We start from the raw sequence: 22,307 nt of genomic DNA on the forward strand, positions 1-22,307 counted from the left end.
ATATAAAAGGAAACAAAAATCGATTTTTAGAAATTACATTTTCTAGAGAGGAATACAATTCTTTCTTCATTTTTCTTAAAGAGAGAATTTTGCATGCTGAGTTTCATTGAAATCCTCCAGCAATTGTATAGATGCAACGTGTGAACAAATAAGGGAACGACGTGACTCGTACGCATTCATGTTCTTCGTTCAAAAATTGCATAAAGGATCTTTCCCTCGCGTAGTATATAAAGTGTTAGCAAATATTAAGATCTGTACTTAGGAACTGATGTTACTTAAAAATCAATTTTCTTCATTTACTATAATTTATTTATTTTTCAAAAACTTGTGTTAGTGAACATAATGTTTAATATTTCGCAGAATTTTAATGACTATTAGTATTGCGACGACAGCGTAAATTGTCGTGCGAAGTTCATTAAACTCGGTGAAAAATGAAGTAATATAATGTTCTAACACATTATTTCAAACATGATAGTTGTATGGTGCATGATAATTAATAACACGTTATACGAACTTTCACGCTATATATTCTAAACTATGTTACTATGTCATTATTTTATTCACGCGTTCAATATCTTAAAAGTTATTTATGGACAGAATATAGAGCTCGAACGTTAATTTATGTCAGTTTATTTTATTATACGTAAAATTAATAGACTTTAGCTTAATCCTTGTCACGCACATTTTATTTTAATAAGTATAGAATCGATTTTCAAAACAAGATATCGATGGTCCTAATTTATTAATGAACACGAAGGAAAGTCAACAAATACGAGTAACGAAATGAAATAAAACCTGAAGAATACGTATGGCAAGTATGAAAAGAATATCCTTGCAAGAAAAGAAATTATTTTTTTGATTTATTTACGACTCACCTCGTATATCCGTATCGAACATCGTCCTTACGGAGATTATAAATGATCGCGTTCGATTCCCTCTGATCCTCTTTTCCTCTTTTCCCGTTGCACGGCTGGAATGTTTCATTTTCCTCTGCAGTCATTACGATTTCTGACGCGATATACACGAACATAATCAAACATATGCTGCTTTATACGATACTACAGCGCCTAATGCCTCGATTACAGCGAGATGAAGCGGCAAAACGACGCAGCATATTCCGTATAAACAACGTCATAAAAGCATTGTGGACGCATGAAAACTTTTTCCAGCTGTAGACAAGGAAAACAGGATGAAGAGAAATACATTTAAAAATGATGGAAACAATTCTCTGCTGTTTAATCACGATAAATAGCACTCATGGTAATTCATAAGAAATAATTATTATAAAATTTGGCAACGCAATATCTTTGATTATTTCTATCGTTTTGTTTACCTTCTTTTTTAGAAAAATTGTATTTTTAACGAAAATTTCAAGAGGATTTTGTTCATAAAAATTATACGACCGAGAGAGCTGTAACGTTTCATTAATAATTCAAGAGATTTCGCGAAAAGAAGCACATACAACAAAATGATGATTTCAGTACATCATTTTAGGAGTTTTAGCTCTAGTTTTTTCATAGCTACATTTGGATTGGTAAATGTAATAGCTTATAAACTTCGTTTGTTTTATATTTACGAGATGAAGAAGAAAATGATTCTTAACTTAAATAGATAGTTCCATAAATCCTTTTCTCAAAATCCTCTCAACTTTTATTTTACGATTAGACGGCTTTTAGAAATTTCAACATCGCTTTTATCGTCTTAAAATGGAATTTCATACTTGTTGGTTCCTAATAGAACAATAGATGTTTAAATAATTTTAATAATCTGTACCATAGCATTGTTTGATGTGACATAAAGGAATGAAGCAACGATTCTTGTGTTGTAAAAAGCATTAGAATCATGCGTCATAAGATGCATAGAAAATCCGACTTTCAGTCTGGAGTGTTAAAAGTGTGAAAGGAGAGTGTTTGGACCAAGTGCTCGAGATTATTATGTGAACAAAGGGCGTACGAGTGCGCAAGATTTTGGGTGAACACTTCTGAATTGTAGACGTTCTAGGAATTACTACGTCGAGTGAAGAAGATTGAGAAGTAGAGAAAGAAAGGATGTGCATATGCAAGGAGAAATGGTTGGGAAAATGCATGCGTAAGTTCAAAGTTCAATCGAGACCAGAGTTGAGAATAGAGTTTAGGATTACAGTTGGAATTTTTCAGTAAGAGTTTTGCAAGCGTTTTATCCAGCGGAGTAAAAGTTGCATTTTAATCGAGTTATTACTAGATATTACTAGTATTATTAAATTATAATTATTGTTGGACATATTATGAAATGTTACTGATTTATTTAAAATTGATACTAAATTTAGCATTGAATATATGTGCGTATTATTAACGTTTTATGAGTTAAATATCATTATTAAATTATATTATTAAATGAGTTCTGACGTGCAATGAGTTTGAGTTGAAATTTTCATTATTAAATTCTGCAGTTCAACATTTCTACACTAACATTAATAATAATGTTCTATATATATATATATAATATAAACTAGATATTCATCAAAAATCGATTCTGTCACTATGGCCAATAGACGAAACGAGATAACTCGCGAAGCGATGAGTCGACAGAATAATTTCGATTACGAAATGACCCAGTTGACAAATTAAGCTAGGAAACTTGGCTGGACGAAACTATTCGTCTATTTGGTGTCTCGAATTCTTCGAGATCGACCGATAATAGTCGCGCGAAAAGCTTTTCGTAAACTTCGATTAAACTTCTCAATGTACGATGTAATTTATATTCATCAATGCATGAGTAATTCTTAAAGCTTGTTATAATAACTTTCGTCGGTAAAAGTGATGGAAGATAGAGAAAAGTTGGATTCGTGCTGTTGCAGTTTTCAACTTGATAATTAATTACCGCGATACGAAACAACGGGTGATCCCGCAGAAATTGAAGAGAAATTTCGTTACGTATACATGGAGGGATAAGGAAAACAGGAAATTGTACAACTTTATGCTTTTAAATCCTTCTTAAATGGCTGTTACATAAATGGATAAACGGTAACAAGGAGAAGAATTGAGAAGAAGCAACAAAGTTGAGATTAGGATTTATTTTATCATGGTGGTAATAGAATAAAAAATGACTCGGCGATGTTCATTATATTTTAAACTCGTCTTAATTGCTTTTAAGGCAATTTCGGTTTCCATGAAACAATTATTTTGTGACACAATGTACCTTTGTTGCGAATATAATTTCTCAAACATATAAAAATTCCTTCAAATTCCTTCATCAAAATTTAATCCTCCGATTCCACCTCTAGATTAAAAAAAAAAATTATTTAAGAGCACATGTTACACGCAAACCCAACTTAGAATCGCACCAAATCTCATTCTCTAAACCAAATTCACGTACAAGTCTCGTCACATACCTTTTCCTTCTCAAAACATCCCGTTTACACATCAGGATCATAGTTAGCTCAGTTCGTACTCGATTAAAATATTTCATTCTCGCGTTTCCATGTCACAACAGAAAAGTCCGTGACACGGCCTTCCGACGCAATTAACCGGCTTTTAAGACTTCAGCTGATTTAGAACATGGAAGGGCTGAAGATATAGAGAGGAAAATCTTAAAGCAATTACCGGTTGATGTAATTAGCATGAAAAGTTACTGGCGCGGTTCACAGGAAGACAAAGAGAGAGTTTCTCTGTTCGCTCCTAACAGACCTGAAGAGGCACTCGTGTCGGCGTGCCTGGTCGCCGGGACGATTGTAAACAGATATTTTTACGATATTTTCTCGGTAGAGTCTCGCACAGGTGCGACGCGCATGCGTCATACTGTTGGCGGCAAAGCGTCGGGACGCTCATCGTACACCAGCCAGTTGACGTAGCCGCGTCGTCCACGTAACAATATGCTCCCAGTTTTCGCGATCACGGTTCTCTGCATCGCGACATGGGCATCCGCGCTGAACGATCCGCTCTCAGGTAAATCGACCACATCACCTGACCAGCCGATACATTTTTGCATTAAGTTCTTTTATCATTATCAGTGAAATTGAACCATTTCTTCGTCATATTTTTCTCTTTTAGAAAAAGTATTTAAGAAAATATTTTGATAACGCGTTGTAATATGATTAAGTACGTTTACAAGCCAGTTATAAGAGCGCGCAAGTGTTCACAAATGTTTGCAAGCTACTTGAATAGTTAACGGAGACGTGCAATGTATACGAGCGGAAACGCTCGTTAATGTCTGCGAGTGTTCTCGAGCAGTGTTCCTATACATTCGAAGAACGAAATTCCAAGTAAAAGCACGTTTATATGAGAGGAAGAATCTATTGCCTTTTGTTGGTGGATTGAGGGGAGATAGAGGTGAAGAGATCCTTCTTCGCTGACATTTGTTTGATGGCGATGATCAACAGACGCTTGACGAGAATGTTTGAAAAACATCTTCGAATGTTTATGCGCATTTTGTGCTTTTGATAGAGACTCGGTTGTAGATTTTTGGTATGACAGTTTCTTGGAAGATTGTTATCAGAACCGAAGTTGTTGGATGTGAGATGTGGATTTTTGAAAGATACGTTCTGACGCTTGGTTAGTGTTGCAGTTAATATTCTTAGAAGTTTAATGGCGCGTTGGTAATATATTTCACTCGATTCACACATGGTTGATTACCAGTATAGTACTGCGTATGTGTATCTATGCATTTACGACAAGTGTAAGTACGTAAAAACGGACAAGCAGAGGTGTAGATTCAAAAATACGTAAAACATCAAGAGTAAAATTTATATGTGTATTATAACATTTGGAAGATAAAATATACTGTTACTCAAATTTAGTTAGCTTTAACACGCATTTGCATAAACATCCGCGATTTAATTATCAGTGTTGGGGATCTAAATGCAATGCTAACGAATTGTTAGAATATGTACCACGCAGAAGCCAAATTGACCATCATCTGTAAAATTAGACGCCAAATTAGATTCTACTAAAATTAAGGTACAGCTAAAAATTGTTCAAAAGTGTAGTTATACAGTTTGGCTTCTCAAAAAAAAACTTTCAAAAAAAAACACAGTTAACATTTAAAAGTCTCGATTGTGATAACATACTATAAGACCATGTGAAAAGTTAGCAATTTTTGGAAAATTACTATTGAATTTTTCAAAAGAGTATACTCATATCCAAAAAATCACCATACAATAAGACTATATGTATCAAACGAATTTCAACAGAACCAATGTGTGTTCTGTGATATAGGCCCACGTGTAAAGCCTCCAATTTTTGAAAAGTTGTCTATTGAATTTTTCCACAATTTTATGGTACCTATAGGACAATGTGTCAGAGCTTTCAATTCTTGGAAAAATGTCATTGAATTTTTTCACAGTTTTATGATATAGGGCCACGTATCAAAGCGTTCAGTCTTTAGAAACCTGTCATTCAATTCTTTTACAACTGTGCGCTATAAAACCACGGATCAAAGTACTTTCAATTTGAAAAAACAAATCTATCATTGATAACTATCGGCACAGAATATTTCGTATATTACAATATTATAGCGTCTCTGTTGAAATTTCATCAAAAGACCAATCGTAAAGGGGACACTACGAAGGTTTCCACAAGTCATAACGCAGTTAGGGTATTTTAGTGTTTACGTCCGATATAACAGTGTTAAGTTCTGAATGCCAACTCCCAGCGAGCGCGTGCTAAATTTTACGTGTACAGGAGATACGTATCGTTGTGTGTCAAATTGTCTCCATCGTACATTTGATCACGATAGAGTGTCTTATGAACAATCTCAATACGACGATCGTAAACTGACCGTTTGTAGCTGGTTTGTAATGGTTTGTTACGGTACGTCCAAACGAGGGAGCATAGGAAGACGATAGAGTGAGTGGTTGGTTACTGCTGCTTGTATAATCTACGTGTCACGTTAGACACAGTATACATATTTTACGAAGTTAATCACCGACAACAAAGAGTTATTTCGTTATGGTCTGTGTTCTATAAACTACTGGTGGATATGTAGAATTTTTTGTAGTAGTGAAAAATGACTTGCGGTATGTTGGTTAAAGAAGGTTCTGAAACTTTTGTGATAGAATGTTCGATGGAGTTAATTTATTCGTAAAGAAATTTGAATGAAATATAAATGGCTAGTGAAAAGAAAATAAAGAAATTATGTAGAAAGTTTTTTAATTTAGAATTTTTCGAACTAATGGGCATTTACATACTTATGTTTAGAATCTTGATTTGAATGAGATTTTAAAATATTTGTAAATAATTACGATATTTAATGGATCTAATTTATTAGTATAGAAATTGAAATGAAGGAGGTAATGGCTGATAAAAAGGAAGTGAAGGACTATGATAAAATTCTTACAAGATCGTTTGAAGTAACGAAGAACTCTGTGTAAACTTTTAAATGTTTTCAGATGTTTTAAAAGGTTTTTAAATGTAGTTATAATATTCGGTGAAATTAATAAAAAAAAATATTTAAAAATGTAGGATTTTTTCAATTCTCTGTTAAGTAGATAGTAATGGCTATTTTTAGTGAACATGAAAGTAATAATTAATAAAATATGTATGTAACGCTGTCTTTGTATTTTTCGAAGCGACGACAAATTTTGGGATTTTAATTGAATTTTCAAATCTATAAATATTTGTAACATTTGATGAATTAGCTATTTAAAAAATTGAAACAATTAATGGGAAGAAACTAAAAGAAAAAATACATAGAAATTTTCTAAGCATTGCAATCGCTCTAACATATATAATTATTTTGTTAGTGTTCGACTTAGGAATTACACAAAGTGCTTCGTGTATAAAAGATTAATCACGTAGTTATAGAATGCAATTATCTTGCAAGATTTCCTGTTTTCTTATTCTGTACTATTTCCTGGATTTCCTGTAGCATTTGCAAGCATAACATCTCTCGATCTCACTTCCGCAGATGATTAAACAGGGGGTTTAATCCTAGTTCCTTCATCGTTCGCATGCAGTTCGTTACGTCTGTGAATCTTTCATTCACATGGAAGACGACATCTTAGTGTCAGTTGTCAGATTTCATGTTAACCTGTTTAGTATCTAACTTAGTTCGGGATATTCAAATTCTAAAGTCTTTTATTTCTTATTTTTACATGTGATTTAATACAAGTCGATTTATTTTCTGATAAAATCTGATTATTATTTATTTAATCTGATTATTATTGACGTTGACTCTATTTCTGCAAGATATTTTAAAATATGACAGAATGCAATTCATAAGAAGCTTAAAATAAAATTATTCTAGTGTTGATTAAAAAAATTCAATTGTGGAAGAAGCGTTTAAACACGCTTAATTATTCATAAATGTAAACTGCTCTGTTACTTATTTTCACGTGTCTTTAATCATAGATTATTATCTTTGCATTACTATCTAGTAGCACGTTCTCGTGAATTTTATTCAAATGTGTACATCACTCACGTGTTCGAAATCGATAGTTTAACTTATACATCATGCTTTTATTTTACATTTTCAGTTCATTATATTATGAAATCTAATCTTTATAATTGCTGGTGTAACCAAAAAGAAGATCATATCAAATTAACCAACAGCAAAATTTGCATAAACAGAAACTAACATTATTGCAAAATATAAAATAAAATCTTTTTATACCAGGCTTTGTTTTCGAGAAAATTGCTTTTAATTATTTGTCTAATTCATATCCCGATTTTTCTTTATGGAGTCATCTGTAATTAATTAAATTACATTTCCCAGAAAAATTATAAAAGTGGAGCAATTAAAAAGAAAGATCGTTTTAACATTTGCTAAAATAATGCGGCAGAGCACGCTATAAAATGTTCCTAGAAATTTAATACGAAATGCAGAATTGTGTACTCGACAGAATGGGGAAACATTTTCAATAATTTCTAAAGCAATAAAATTTATCGTGCGTGAATATCTTGTTTCATTGCGCGTTATGCATTAGCCAATATAATAAACACAAACATAAGCACTCAGCTATAATACCTTTAGAGAGATTTATCAAATACCATGCTTATATACATGCATTAAATAAATATTTGAACTTAATTTGATGGAAAACAACGTCTTCGATACAACAATTTTATTCTATTTTCCATCCTTGCTCTTTTTTATATAGAACCACTGGCTTCTCGATTATACTGATATTCTCACCAATTGTAGGATGCCACGTATTATTCGATTACGTTAATTGTTTCTGGGCACAGCAACGATATTTACAATTACACTGATCGATATCAAATTTTTCATTTCTTTTCATTAATCTGTTTTTTGTATGTTGCCTACTTATTGATATAGTTCTAATCCATTATTCCATAAGTTTTATGAATGAAATGAAGTATAAACTGTTATTTACGATCCATAGGTGCCAAAAGAACAGCGTGTCAATCAGAATACGTGAAGACATTTCATACTCTCATCCTATTTACGTCTTTGCTTTGGAATCGTTTTGGGTAAAAAAATAGATTAATACAATTTTCATAGAGAAATTTGAATTTTCAGTCTCACAATCTCTAACTTATAGAGAATTTCTTGCCTTTACATTTTTCATGTCGCTTCTTTCGTTTCTCTAATTCCTCATTCTCGTTAATGTTGAAACACTCACTAATACAAGGAAAATTTCTCGACTTTATTTATGTCGCATCCCCTAGAAAATGATGAAAGATGACAAACATATACATATAAGTTAATTACATATTTTTATTCTTTAATTTTTAATTTGCATTAACCTCAAGATATTCTCCACCCTATCCCATAAAAAATTGCTTGTCTCTATTTTCTCGCGTGGCATTGTTCATCCCAAAGAAAACCGATGAAGGATGATCGGCTTCGAACAGAGCCAATCCATTCTCGAACGTCACCCTCCTGAAATACGTAAGCGTTTCTGGGGGGAAAAAAAGAAAAACGAACGGCTCGGGGCCGTGACACGCTCGATAGAACTGGAGAGAGCGCGAGAGAGGTGATCGAAATCTTATCGCGACGGTGGATCTCTTTAATCGCCACCCCCGTTTTACTGCTTCGTATATAGTTGCATAAAATGCGCGTCAGTCTTGACTCGCGCACCACGTCGACGCCACAGGATCGCGTTGTAAATTTAGTTTCCTCATCGATCGTGAAACGATTGTGCCGCGCTCGCTAAATTATCTCTCGTTTTCTAGTTTTGTCGCTCGTATTTCATTTAACGGCTAGGCAATCTAAGGAGAGCCGAATGCTCGATAAACAATCACGTTGCTATCTAACTGGAAACAATTCTGCTTTGGAATTGTTTTGAATGAATACGAGACAAATATCGACCCGTGATCGATCGTGTTGTTCGATACGTAGCTGCAGATAAGTTGTGAAATGCTTTATTCGTATTGATGTGACCGTGTTTAGTAAAATGTTTGTGTGATACTTAGAAAATTCATTGATACATGTATTTATGCAGACTGTTTTATGGGAAGTTTTCAATTAACGTGATCACGTTTGGTGAAATTTTCATTTGCTTGGTAATATACATGTATAGGAGGTGGAATGTTCATTGATTCGTATATTCATATACAGATAGCTTCAGGGAGAATTTTATTGGATAAATGTGATCGTATTTAGTAAAATGTTAATCTCGTTCTCGAAAATTTAGTTGATTTGTGTAGAATATCGAATTAATTGCTGAATAATCTAGGTTTCTATATATTACGTTTGTACAACTATAAAGTAGAGTTTACAACATTAGAATTTAATATTTCAATAATACAGAGGATGTGGTGCATGTAATAAAAATATGCACAAATTACACCGAGGAAGATGAAGTTAACGACATTGAATGATGTTTGGTGATATATATCTAAATAACAGTCTATGGTAATGGATCCTATATTGTAAAGAGGGAGCATGTTCCAATTTTATTCGTGCACTAATGGTACAATATCCAGTTCCACGAAAACGGGAATTTAACGGTCTATAAATGTAGCCTTGTGAATAGGAACGAACATCGTCGTATTTAACATCCATATATTGTTTTTAGACAAGAATAAATATTCCTTGGTCATGATTATTTTTACCATACTTTAAACTATATTTATATAATACATTAAATGTTTCTAATCTAAAAATATTCAATCGCAAATCATTCAAATTCTTATAAGAAATTAATCGTAAAAGATTCGTGATAAATAAAAATCGTTAAAAATAGCTAACTCTATTGAAAATATTTAAACAAATTAAAACTTTTATACACACATTATGAGTATTTTGTTAAGTTTCTTCTAGGATTTTGTACTTTCAGAACTGAACTAGGAAAAAAGTTTAAGTGACTTCTTTGGACGCATCGACTCTGTCACGTTTATTAGTTAGTTGATGAGCGGTCATCCAACATGCCGTAGCTCTCACGAGTATACAGACTTTCGCTTATGCTTCAAATGCTAGAACATCTGCTTTCCAGCTCGTAAATACGAGAGTAGTTGCCAGCGCGATAAATTGCGCTGTCATATTTTAATCAGTCCATTGGGCAACCTACAAAACATAGTTTTAACTTTTATAGCTGCGAGAGGATGTATAATATAAAATTCATTTAGTAGATTATAATGATCTGTAATTTCACAATAGCACTTCGTATAATATCACCCAAAAACATACAGATGGTCACAAACATATTCAGAGACAAGTATAATTTGACTCTGTGCTCTGTATTTTAAGTAAACATAAAGGTATATAAAATATTTGGTGTTCTATATGGACTCTAGGTAACAAAAGTACAGGAACTTTCCATCAGTCGCATTTTTTAAACGACTGAATGCAACCAGTGTGGAGTAGCTAAGTCATATGTCACAAAAATATTCTACGGAGCAATAGTTACTTCAGAACTTGTTGTTAATAATAACAAATATGATTCGATTAACCGGTGTTATATTTGCTCAGCAAAACATTCTTAATATTTTTGGCTATTACGTAACACAGTGTCATGCAGTTGGATGTTAAATTGACCTGGCCTTTTCTCCTTCTTCTTCGCGGCAATTGGAAGGAAATTCGTAACTAATTCCGGGTAATAAGGTTCGTGCAATTAGAGAGAAGCAAGAACGGTAGATTTACGGGGACGTCGAGCGACGTGCGATAATTCGGTGCTAAGTCATTAGCCTGGCCGATTACACCGCAAGGTGTGCATAATAGCGCGCCACCGTATCTCCGTGGCTCCTAATTCGCGAGCATCAACCTCCGTTCGTCGTTGTTCCGATTATCCTTTCAATTTTATGTCTACGCTTCCGTTGCCACCGCTTTAAACCGGAATTACAAACTTTTCGCACAACTCGATGCCAGCTTACAACGTACTCTATTTTATCTTAATTCTGATATTCACCGAACTCGTAGCTTAGTAGCTGCTATCGAGCTTATATCGAATCTTAGAATAATTGGAATGACCAGTGACATTTTATTCTCTTTGTCTGTGTCGTAGAACAGGCGTGAAATTGTTAATGAATTTCTCACGCATTTCGCACCGAACGTATAAAAGTACGTATTTTCCATGTATAACATTTTGTGTATTTTGATGCAAAATTGCTATAACTGGAAAAGTAGCAGCATTTAAATGGTTATTGTTATTTTTAAATCCAGCTCAGAAGTCTTAGGATATCTATTTTTAATAAAATAATAAAACTTGAATATTTGGCTTGAATATATAAGCTATGAATTTTAAATTATAATGTATGCGTGTTTTAGTAAATTATGTTATCGGTATATTATTTCATAAAGTATCAAATATTAATCAATTACGGCATCGTTTATCCACAATTTGTTTCAATTTTAGCTTCAGACATAATAATTATATATTAAGAATTTCACACGGGAATATAAGTTGCACCAAATGTAATATGCACAAACAAAATAATACATTATAAACCACTAAGTCCTACTTCCATCCGTGAAGTCTAAAATTTACGAAAAATTCACAAGCTACGTGTCACAGACGTAAACAAGTTCAGAGCAGAACTTACCCGTTTCAACGAGCGACAAACCGATCGTCACCTTCGAATTTCCTATTTAAATGACGATTCGGAGCCGGTATCTTCCCCCCTGCGGCTGATGGACGTAAGGAATAATCGTTCCGGCGCGAATAGACGAGGGATCTCCAGCACGATCTACGAAGTGTCCCGTCAGACGACTAAAGAACCTATTTCCAGCCGACCGGCCGAGAAAGAGAGAGTAATTATTATCACGCGAAAGGATAAGGAGAGTTCGTTGGACTAACTTCCGCCGTGATAATTTATACTTGCCATGGTACGCGCGGTTAGAGGTGTAGTAGGAGGTGGTTCAGACGGTTAGAGCGTTGGTGGAGGAGAACTAAGGAAAAGAAAGAGCGCAGGTGGCACAATGCCGACTTTGCACGTTTCCATTTGAACGTGTATGAGTACGCGTGACTCTAAGCTCGTCCTTAGCCGCGAACCCACGGCCACGTAATGAACCGGCAGATGGCGATTACACGATAAATCGAAACGAACACTTACGGTTAAGGGCGGATTTATCGACGCCATGCATCGGCACCACTCATTCAGTTTGTTGTGCTCCGATTTACTGACAATGTGTACTATTCGTATCCACGGAAGAAAGTTTGTCTTAAACTTGTTGGATGTTGTTGGATGACAATTTCAAAGGTCTCTCGATAGACTTTAGGCAATCTTGTTGAGATGGTTGGATATAGTTGAACACAAATCGAATCTTCCATGAAACTCTAAGGTATTCGTTAAGTAGCATGGATACGTAATCGTTTAGGTTATTTAAATAGCTTCTTTTATTAATTAAATTACGTTCACAAACGAAAGATCCATTCAATCCAAGAACGTGGCTTATCGCTTTATCTACTTCGTCGACGTTGATGCGTAATATAAAAAACAATCCATATCGAACGCTATAAATCGAATACAAACAACCACCTATAACTCGGCAAATCAATGAACGTTTCCTCCATGACACGTTGGAAGAACGGCGATGGATGAGACCGATAATCCTCCGCTACTTCCGTGATTCTCCACAAAAATAAATTAACAGGACAGGGTAGGTAAAAAGAATGAGAAAAGTGGTCGACGCTATGTGAATATTTTTATTAGACAAATGTGACGGATAATCTGGACGAACGTGAGATCATGCATTATTCAGCCAGTAGATATTCCCATCGGTGTCTATAATTTACGCCATCGCATCTGTCCCGCGAGTCTTTATAAAATTTAAATCTTTATCTTCCACTGCTGCACGGTGTTTTCCTTCGTTTCGTCTGACATCGAAGACAACGGCGAGCTTTAGTTCCATTCAAGACGTTATAACGCGTTTTTACAGAGTAATATTAGGATCGTCTCACCGAGGTCCCTTTAATCTTGACGTGCAAACAGTTGAATTACATCGTTCGAGCTGGTTACTGCTTGGTTTCCGGTTTACATTTTCCGTGACACTGGATAAATGAAAGTGCAGTAGGATTTGTTCCCTCGAAACTAAATAGAAATGTGGTATAACCGAATCCGGAAACGACGCGATAAATATTATTGTTAATAATAAATGGCTGGGTGAAAGTCGTGGTGGTATAAGTAAAGATTTTGAGAATTTAGATTTTGTCATATGTGCCGATTAAGGGTATCACACTTTTAGTTTCAAAATATTAATCTTAGTATTTTAAACGAATTCTTTGCACAATTTCTTTTTATTTATTCCTCAATGGACATTATAAAATTTAATATCTAATTTAAAAATTTAATATCCCGCGAGAAGTTCTTTCTAGCCTTAAATCATCCATTATGTCTTTATGAGTTATGAATTTAAAACAGTAAAATTTGATTAGCTGAGATAGCAGAATTCTAAGCTGAATTTTTCTTATTATTTTCAGTTTCCATGGAAGAACATCGCTCTACTATCAGTTATATTTGTCCGATTTTAAAACAAATATAATATAACTGACCTAAGATTTTCGAATATAGTACAATAGAATAATCGTTGTATGTCGACATTTAGATAATTCAGATTCACGCATAACGTAACATGTCATCAAATGATAGACATTGACGTATGTACGCATTACGCGTCATGGTTTTTCAATTCTCGAAATGACGCGACTGAAAGGCAAGGATGAAGCGTTTAAATTAATTGCACCATCGATTTCGGCGAACGGAGGGCCACCGATTTGATTCGTTGATTACACACCGGTGACTGGTGTGTTTGATTTACCGTGTATTTCGAGTTATTAGACAGTGGTCGATCGTGATCGAAACGAGGGTGCATATTTCATTAGGACAAGGCGCGTGCCATTTTTGCGTTATCTACCGTCCCTTCCTTTTTGTTCCATTCGTGTTTCATTTTTTCGATCACATTATGGACACGATATACTTTATTCTATGAAATGACGCATCAGAAGGAAATAAAGTACAAGCTTTGCTAATGTTAGCATGATGATCGAATTGTTTAGATAAGACAATATTCAGAGAAATATAAATAGTTTCTATAATCGTAGAATTTTTAATTTGTTTATGAAAATTTATTAAAATAAGTAATTAGATAAGGATTTGAGTGTTAATGATCTTTATCCTGATTCTAAATTCACGAATGTCTTAAAGCGACTTTAGAGTATAAATTTTGTTGTTGCATTAAACTGAGTCCAGTGGAATATTCCAATAAGTTTAGTAAACTCTCAGATAATCTTGAATTTTCGAAAATATACAATTATATTGTAACGCCATTCTAAACATTATCGTTTCTTTATTCAAAATCGCAGACCTAGGTTTAGCTTTCACTATGATTTTTGTTTATTATAATTTCTATATATGTGCTTCGATAAATTAATTATATAATGACACAGTAACTTTACGAAAAATTCGGATTCAAACCACACTTCCTGTGAAAAAATTTTTTGAATGGTATTAAAATATTTCACATAGTAAAGTGAAATTTTGTTCTTAGTATATGCTTACTACATTTGATTCAAATATAATTACTCTTTAATAATAAGAAAAATGTATAGTTTATTAGAAAACAAGAATTTTATTTTATTCTAGAAATACATTCTGTTCATTAAATGTTTCGTACGTTTACCCTAATGAGCTATCATGATGCTCATATATAATTTAACGTAATCTAACAAAACTGGGGCTCGTTTGATGCAGAGTTCGTAACTGGAAACGTGTTATGTGCTCTTATAGTTTGCCTGACTTTAGAACTGTAACTGATTTCCATAGTATATTCTTGTTTGTTTATGAACGAAATAACATTATTATTTGCAAAACTATCAAAAAGCTATCCAAACTATCTAGCATACATAATAGGTACATTACATATGTATGTCAGAATAATGTCTTTTTTTCAGTGTTCATTCTACATATAAGCCTAGGATTTTCTAGCCTGACATTGTTACCTATTCTACTTAAATTCAGATTATTCATTAAAATTATTCTGTTTTAACAAATTACTAAGAAAAATGTTCACCATTTGGCTTCAACCACCAATTAATCAACATCTTTCTTAATGTGTCTGTGATATCACACATATAAAATATTTATATATAGTCACGATGATTACAAAAATACAAATAATTAAATTTACAATTAAAATTGTGCTCCAATTTGTGTTATAGATACAAACTTAGTGTACAGTTTTGGACAATCACAATATAGTCATGTTTCGAGACAATGCTAATAAGATTTCAAAAGTTTCATGTAATGCACATGATCCAGAAGAATTTTCTATGGTCAAATATTTGAATACTTTCGTGAGCTACTGTAAAAGATACTTTCTTTTACTCTGTAAAAAATGTTTACTTCTTCCACTTAAATTATCTATCACTTCAATTCCTCAATTAAAAAAAGAATTTATCATTTACAATAACCGAACGAAAGGACAAAAGGCGTCGCCTAACATGATTGAAAACGATCCTCGATTCTCTCAACGAACCAAAGGTCTGTGTTCACGAGCAGCCGCGTGTTTGTCCACACACGACCCATCTCTTGCGCGGAGATTTCGGAGTGCGAAGTGGCGAATTGTCGGTTTAATACCAACTGCTCTCGTGCAAACAGTGATGCGTCGACTGACAGTGGCTCCCTGTTTGCGAATTAGGTGCAATCAAACGCAAAATCGTCCCAGCAAATATCCTGCTATTTGCCAATCATAGATGTGCCACGGCTAATTACTGTCATAAGCGAAGCGAGACGTGTGCGAAGCGAAAAGATCTCGTCAGAAAGTTGAGACAGCACGAAAGGAAATCCACAGGGTTGTGTTTCGTTCGTGCGAATTGTTCGTGCTACTTGAGAACGGCGAATGGAAATTTACACGTGAAAATTCGTGTCTTGTCCGTAAATGATAGATTATGAATGTTTATGCAAATTTTTATTTTTATAAACAGAACCGAAGAAATGAAACTTAAAGAAAAATTTGTTTCGCTCGCTAAATGCCATAAAGCGTGAATTTTTAACGTTGTTCACTATATTCCACTATATTCGATTTATATCCTTTTCCATTAAAAAAATCGTTTCTCGTTAATTTCGCATTTATATCGAACTTTCTAATTGTAATTCAAATTCGTGCGAAGTTAAAATAAATTATTCTAACACTGATTAATGTATTATCAAAGAATGAGTTCTAATTTTACTATAAATAATACGTAAAAAAGTAATTAATTCTAATTTTAATTAATAAGTTATTCAAGAACATTTGCATCTTTCCTATTTAAATAGTTGTTTTGTATTTTCTTATTACTTCTGTATCATTTAGTTCCTCAGTTGCAATAAAGAATCACGTGACTCCAAAGGAAGTTGATTAAGTTCTCGTTTCTAAAGGCATCGTGTTTTATATCGACGTTGGTGTGAGAGTTCGCGTTGTCGTGGAAATGATGCAGTTTTGTGGTTGGTTGTGCTTGTATAGGTATGCCTTTTGGCGCATGTTAGTGGAAGCAGTGGAAATGTACTTTCTTCTCTTGCGAGTTATTTCTAGGATTCAACTGCGAATCCCAGGTAGGTGCTGGAATAGGTACAATTTCGCTGTTAACCGTATTCGATGGACGTGTACATTTCTGTACATATTGTCCTATACCTATTGAAGTTTATTACTCGACCTTGTAATAAATCTTGCTGTTTTGTATAACTAAGACTAAAAATTGTTCTATTTTCTGAAATAACTGTAGAATATACACATGTAAACAATTATTATCTTTAATTATGATAAGGAGATTGGGTCGTCTACGATTTATATATAAAGGTATAATTCCTAAAATTATATCATAATATTAATTACATAATATGAAAAATGAGATGATTATATAAAATTATTAGATTGGTGAATAGGAACTGTTAAATTTTGTTAGTGATATGATCTCATATCATTTAAGAAAGAAATATTTATTAATCATAAGTTAATATATTTTAATTGATTTAAATTAATCAATATTATTTATATGTGTATTTTATCTATTTTATATATTAATCAATATATTCATTAATCAAAATAAGATTGACTAGTTTCCATACATTTGTGCCAACAGATTCTCAATGCATAAATACGATAAAAACAATTTCAAACAATTAAAACAAGATCTGAGAGAATCGTGCTTAAAGATTTTAATTTCTAATGAATCTTACACAAGAAATTAGTTTCAAATTGTTTAACGAGTAACATTTTACAACTGAGGAAAGTTTGGCTGAAACTTTGATGTTTCGGTTGAAGTAACTTCATTTTCGAATAATGAAACGTCTCGCGACTAAACGAATATCTGAAAGAATTGCACGCTATAAAATTTTAACATTTAATTTTACGTTGTATAAAAAATTAGTTTCAAACGTGTTAACGCTGGTGAAATTTTGAAATACATGAAAACGGAGGGAAAGTATTTCATACCAAACACAAAGGAAAAAAAATTTAGATCACGAAGATTTCCTCTTTAAACAATAAAAAACTACCACTTTCAGCTATCATATTTTGTACAAATTTAATGTATGCCTAAACCAAAATTAATGTAACTCTAACTCTAACTAAGGATTGAATCGAAAATCGAACGAGTTAACTATGTTCGAATATTGTTGAATAAATAATATTTCTGTTCGGGATAGTTTGACTGGATGAAGTAAAGTCGAATGAATTACAATAGCAAAGTATTATAATTTCCCGACTTGCTCAAGGTATTTGAAAAGCAACCTAGGGAAACAGGAAAATTGGATTTTTTCATACTTTTATTACAGTGAACAATGTTCACCGTGCAGAAAAGCTACGGGACAATAATGTACTTTTACGGGTAAATGAAATTCGTTCTATGTCAAGTACACCAGGGTAGAACCGGTGGATGAAAGTGTGCGTAATTTTCAACGCGATAAAGAGAAATATAGAAAACCCAAAGGTTTCACAAATAATCCGCTGCAGCGATTTCAAATGAAAAAGATACGATTATTACAACTGGCAATTATTCTCTTTATAAAACAAGCTTGCCAAAATATTTTATGATTAAAGCGAATTCATCTTTTACATATTAAATTTGATTTTCAACAAATAATATTCTCCGATTATTAAGATTTAAAATTGTATACAACAACTTTTCATGAGGAAGTTATACAGTAATACTGACTGTAGACAATTAACTTAATTGAAAATTCATTGAGATATTTGCTTTCTTGATTAAACATTTGAAAATAATTTCGCAGATTTATCGTGCTATAAAATTTTGAAAAAAGGGGGCCGTGAAAGAAAAGGTTTGTATGTTAGTCGAGCACGTGGAATAACTGGCTTACGGGATCCAATATGGCACGTGCTGAATACAAAGACTACAAAGAAATGCAGACACATCAGTTAGTCATTATGCTATTAAAAAACATTTCAGTTTTATAAATCATCCCTTTGTTCATTTTTACAAACTTTCCTTTCCGTTGAGCTTTAAAAACCTTCATTAGTAAAGATTGCACTTAAATTCCGGATTATTCCTTTGAAATATTCGCCGCTTTACAGAAACGTTTTTATCCTCTTGAATCGAATTCTCTTTTTGAAAGTGGACACGGGGATAGACATGCAAACTTCTTTCGGAAACGATTACTGTTTTCCTCTTCAGCGATACCGTACGAAATCCCATAGAAACGCGGCAAAAATTTCAATTACTTTCACCACCAACGGCTCCTTCTGAGAGCCGTGCTACGTCCGAATAATTAAAACCCGCCGGATGAAACGGTTTCGCGCTTTCATTTCGCGGGACTTAATAGAAAGCGCACGGTTGGATGTCGTGTTACCGAATCGTAGTCCTTCATTTAACTTCCAAACTTCTCTGCCGGAAAAATCAGATAAACCTCGAGGCGAAGTTGGAAACGACTCAAGGGAACTCGATATATGTAGATACGCGAGCGCTTATCGCGAGACATCGGAAAGCGTGGAGGCCTCGAAGCGTGATTAACAATTAGCGCAGGCCACGTTGCAATCTATACTTAACCTTCTCGCATTAATTATCGACGAGATACCTTGGGAATTGATTCTTTTTTTTCCGTGACCCATATCGTAAACGAGATATCTCGCAAGTTAATATTACAACATATATTCAGTCAAAGTAATTTCCGTTCGATTCAACGCACTTTCTCAACCATTAATTAATAACATTTATTTCAACACTTCTATTTGTCTAAACCATTCTATTTGTACATACAAAGATGAAAACGTAACAATTGCGTCAATGTCATCATTTGTTTCCTCTTTTTAATTAATGTACAATGAGATCTACTTCTTGCCACGAAAGCATTTGATACGTGGTTTAACTTTTCATAGTCTGATTAACGTAACTTTCAGACTTATCGGTACGAGTAACTCTCCAGTGTGAAATACTGGTTACATTATTGTAGAATAATTAATGTTACGCAACGTTAGTAACAGCGGAAGTTCAAAACTTTCAACAGCTAATGAGTCAAACACGCATCCAGCTCGATAAAAATCTACCTCTCGCTTATCCTTTTTACCTTGTCCCTGTTGTTTTGTTTTGTTTCCAAGCTTATCAATCTCAGTTCGACCCACGACACCGTGATCGAGCAACGTCGAAGCTCGCAGCAAGACTAGTGGCCTCAGTGGTTGCCAGAAAATCGATCGATGTCCTGCACGGGACATCTAACTCTTTACGGAATATGCCGAATGCTCTTTGCCCTCAACTTAAGTTCGACCTTTCGCCCGATTTAGTCCAAATGAAGGCTTTCATTTTAATCGATTTGATCGAGTTAAAAGCTTTTATCCTAGCTGAGCTGAATGAACGAGAGGCATCAATCCTGGTTAATTTGGTTAGAGTGAAAGAATTTATTCAGGTTTGTTAGATTCAATTGAAGAAGGTATCTTTTTTTAGAGAATTTGATTGAAAATAAGATATTTATTAGAGGCTCTTTTTTAAGAATCTGGACGTTTTGTTACGGGTCTTTTACCTTTTTTAAATTATTTGTCTTCGTTTCCTAAAATTCTGTTTCTCATAGTTATAAGTAGAAAACATGGTCAATTCGTATTTTTGTAGTCAATGTGAATTTCTCGATGTAACAAAATAACAAATATATACGAAATAACTAAAATAAATAATGCTGTTCCAAATTTTGTCGAATGAAGTGTAGCATATAATCTATTAAGAATAAGGGAAGGATTTTGTATGAAGTTTTGCTATAAACTCTTTATCACGTAGTTATGAATATTAATTTTAAACAGTTTAAAATGACAGTATTTTTTGATGCTGTGATATAAAGTTTTGTATGATGCACGAACTATTTTTACTACATTTGTGTAGAATTTGAAAATTTTGGAACTCTAAACATGCTTTGATATTTGATATATATGTACGTATACGCAAGATTATAACGTGTAATTCATCATACACCGTATGTTAATAATAGACTAATAATATCATGTATTATTTGACATTATAAAACTTGTTTGTTTATTTGAATTATTTTTTGCTATCACTAAAACTTTTAGGATTTATTCCTGTCTGTCACTGTCAAACGTTTATATCCTGCATAATACCCTGCCCCCGAACACAGGTGGAAGTATCTGACATGCAATCGTTACCCTATGACATTTTATGGCGGATAATAAAAGCAAGGATACATATTAGCTTTGCGAGACGGATGATTAAGCCTTTAAATATTGCGTTCACCCCATTCTCAGAAATAGCGGGCTTCGGAGATTAAATCTCTTGAGGAGATCTGACCCGTTATCTTGCGAAAACGTAGCGCACCAACAAAAAGTTCACTGTAAAACACGTAATTTTTTTATCGTCGTTGACAATAGTCGCATCAATTGCATAGATTTCGTTTTAACAATTTATTCACGAATCGAATGAAAGTACATATTCTTCGTTTCTGAATGTTAATCTTTTTATTCTCAATATTCTGACTGATATCTGATTCTGTGAAAAATTTCATACAAAATGTAATTTGAAGTAAGTAACGAGGATAAGTTCCAAGAATTACTTTCCATGCAAATAGTTGCATTCGTGAACTGCATGACAAATGTCGCTTTTAATGCAGTTGCAGATTTAATCTTATTACTCTAGTTTATCGCAGAATATAAAATGAGTTGATCATATTTTTCAATAGCAGTATACGTATACGATCTGTATTGAATACAGTACAAATAACTGAGAATGTACGTGTTGACGAGAAAATCAGGTACGTTACTTCGATAGCCATTGCGAGCTGCTTCGTTCATAGGATCAGAATTATGGAAATGATTTAATCGAACTTACGAGTTGTTAACAGAATTCATTTAAGAACTTAACCCTTATATGCTTTGCAAATACGTTTTGATCGCAGATGTTCAAAGAACCAACGGAAGATAGACACAAAGAGATTATCCATTATTACCCTTTTGTTTAAGTGATATACCATTTCTAAATTTATAAAATATTTAAACTAGACTATAGCACCTCCTGTGTAAATAATAATCTTTCTCTATTTCACTAAAAAATACGACGAAAACATGAAATGACAGATCAATTATCAGAAACAGCAGAAACGATAGATTAGCAGAGCGAGACATTTTCAAATAGCAAAGACAAAATTTATGCACCTATTCCGGTTTATTTCAAGATCTATAAAATATTGGATATTCTGACATAATATATTTCTAGCATAGGCGAGAGGAAACACACGCAAAAGTCGAAGGTTCATCGCATTGTGCGAACTTCCGTGGAAATTCCACTTGAACTCGACGAACTGTTAGGCGAGTCGTTTTCACGTGGCTAAAACGGAATTGTTAAATTGCGTTCCCGTGGCTCGTTGCCTTGTGCGAGTGTATATATATGAAACCCATGCATGTCTGACCATGGGAGTGTCACGTACCAACTTTCCTTTTGCCATGTGGTACGCCAGATGTGACGGTCCTTGTAAAATTCCACGTAGTCCGGACGCCAAGACCTA

The 22,307-nt window shown here is 33.6% G+C and overlaps 2 protein-coding genes across 5 annotated transcripts in view; one reads left to right on the forward strand and one right to left on the reverse strand.

Moving 5' to 3' along the window:
* The window catches only part of LOC132906121 (transmembrane protease serine 9-like), a 400,143-nt gene that overhangs the window by 97,469 nt on the left and 280,367 nt on the right, over positions 1-22,307 (reverse strand). The gene's annotated exons all lie outside the window — the stretch shown is intronic.
* LOC132906424 (lachesin-like) overlaps positions 3,835-22,307 on the forward strand; it is a 168,086-nt gene continuing 149,613 nt past the window's right edge. For all 4 annotated transcript variants that reach the window (XM_060958600.1, XM_060958602.1, XM_060958601.1 and 1 more), the window contains exon 1: positions 3,835-3,923. In XM_060958600.1, coding sequence (XP_060814583.1) covers positions 3,851-3,923 — 73 coding nt within the window. In that variant the 5' untranslated portion in view covers positions 3,835-3,850. The remainder of the gene's footprint in view (positions 3,924-22,307) is intronic.

Source organism: Bombus pascuorum, chromosome 4 (genome assembly GCF_905332965.1).
Source record: "Bombus pascuorum chromosome 4, iyBomPasc1.1, whole genome shotgun sequence".
Taxonomy (NCBI): Eukaryota; Metazoa; Arthropoda; class Insecta; order Hymenoptera; family Apidae; genus Bombus; species Bombus pascuorum.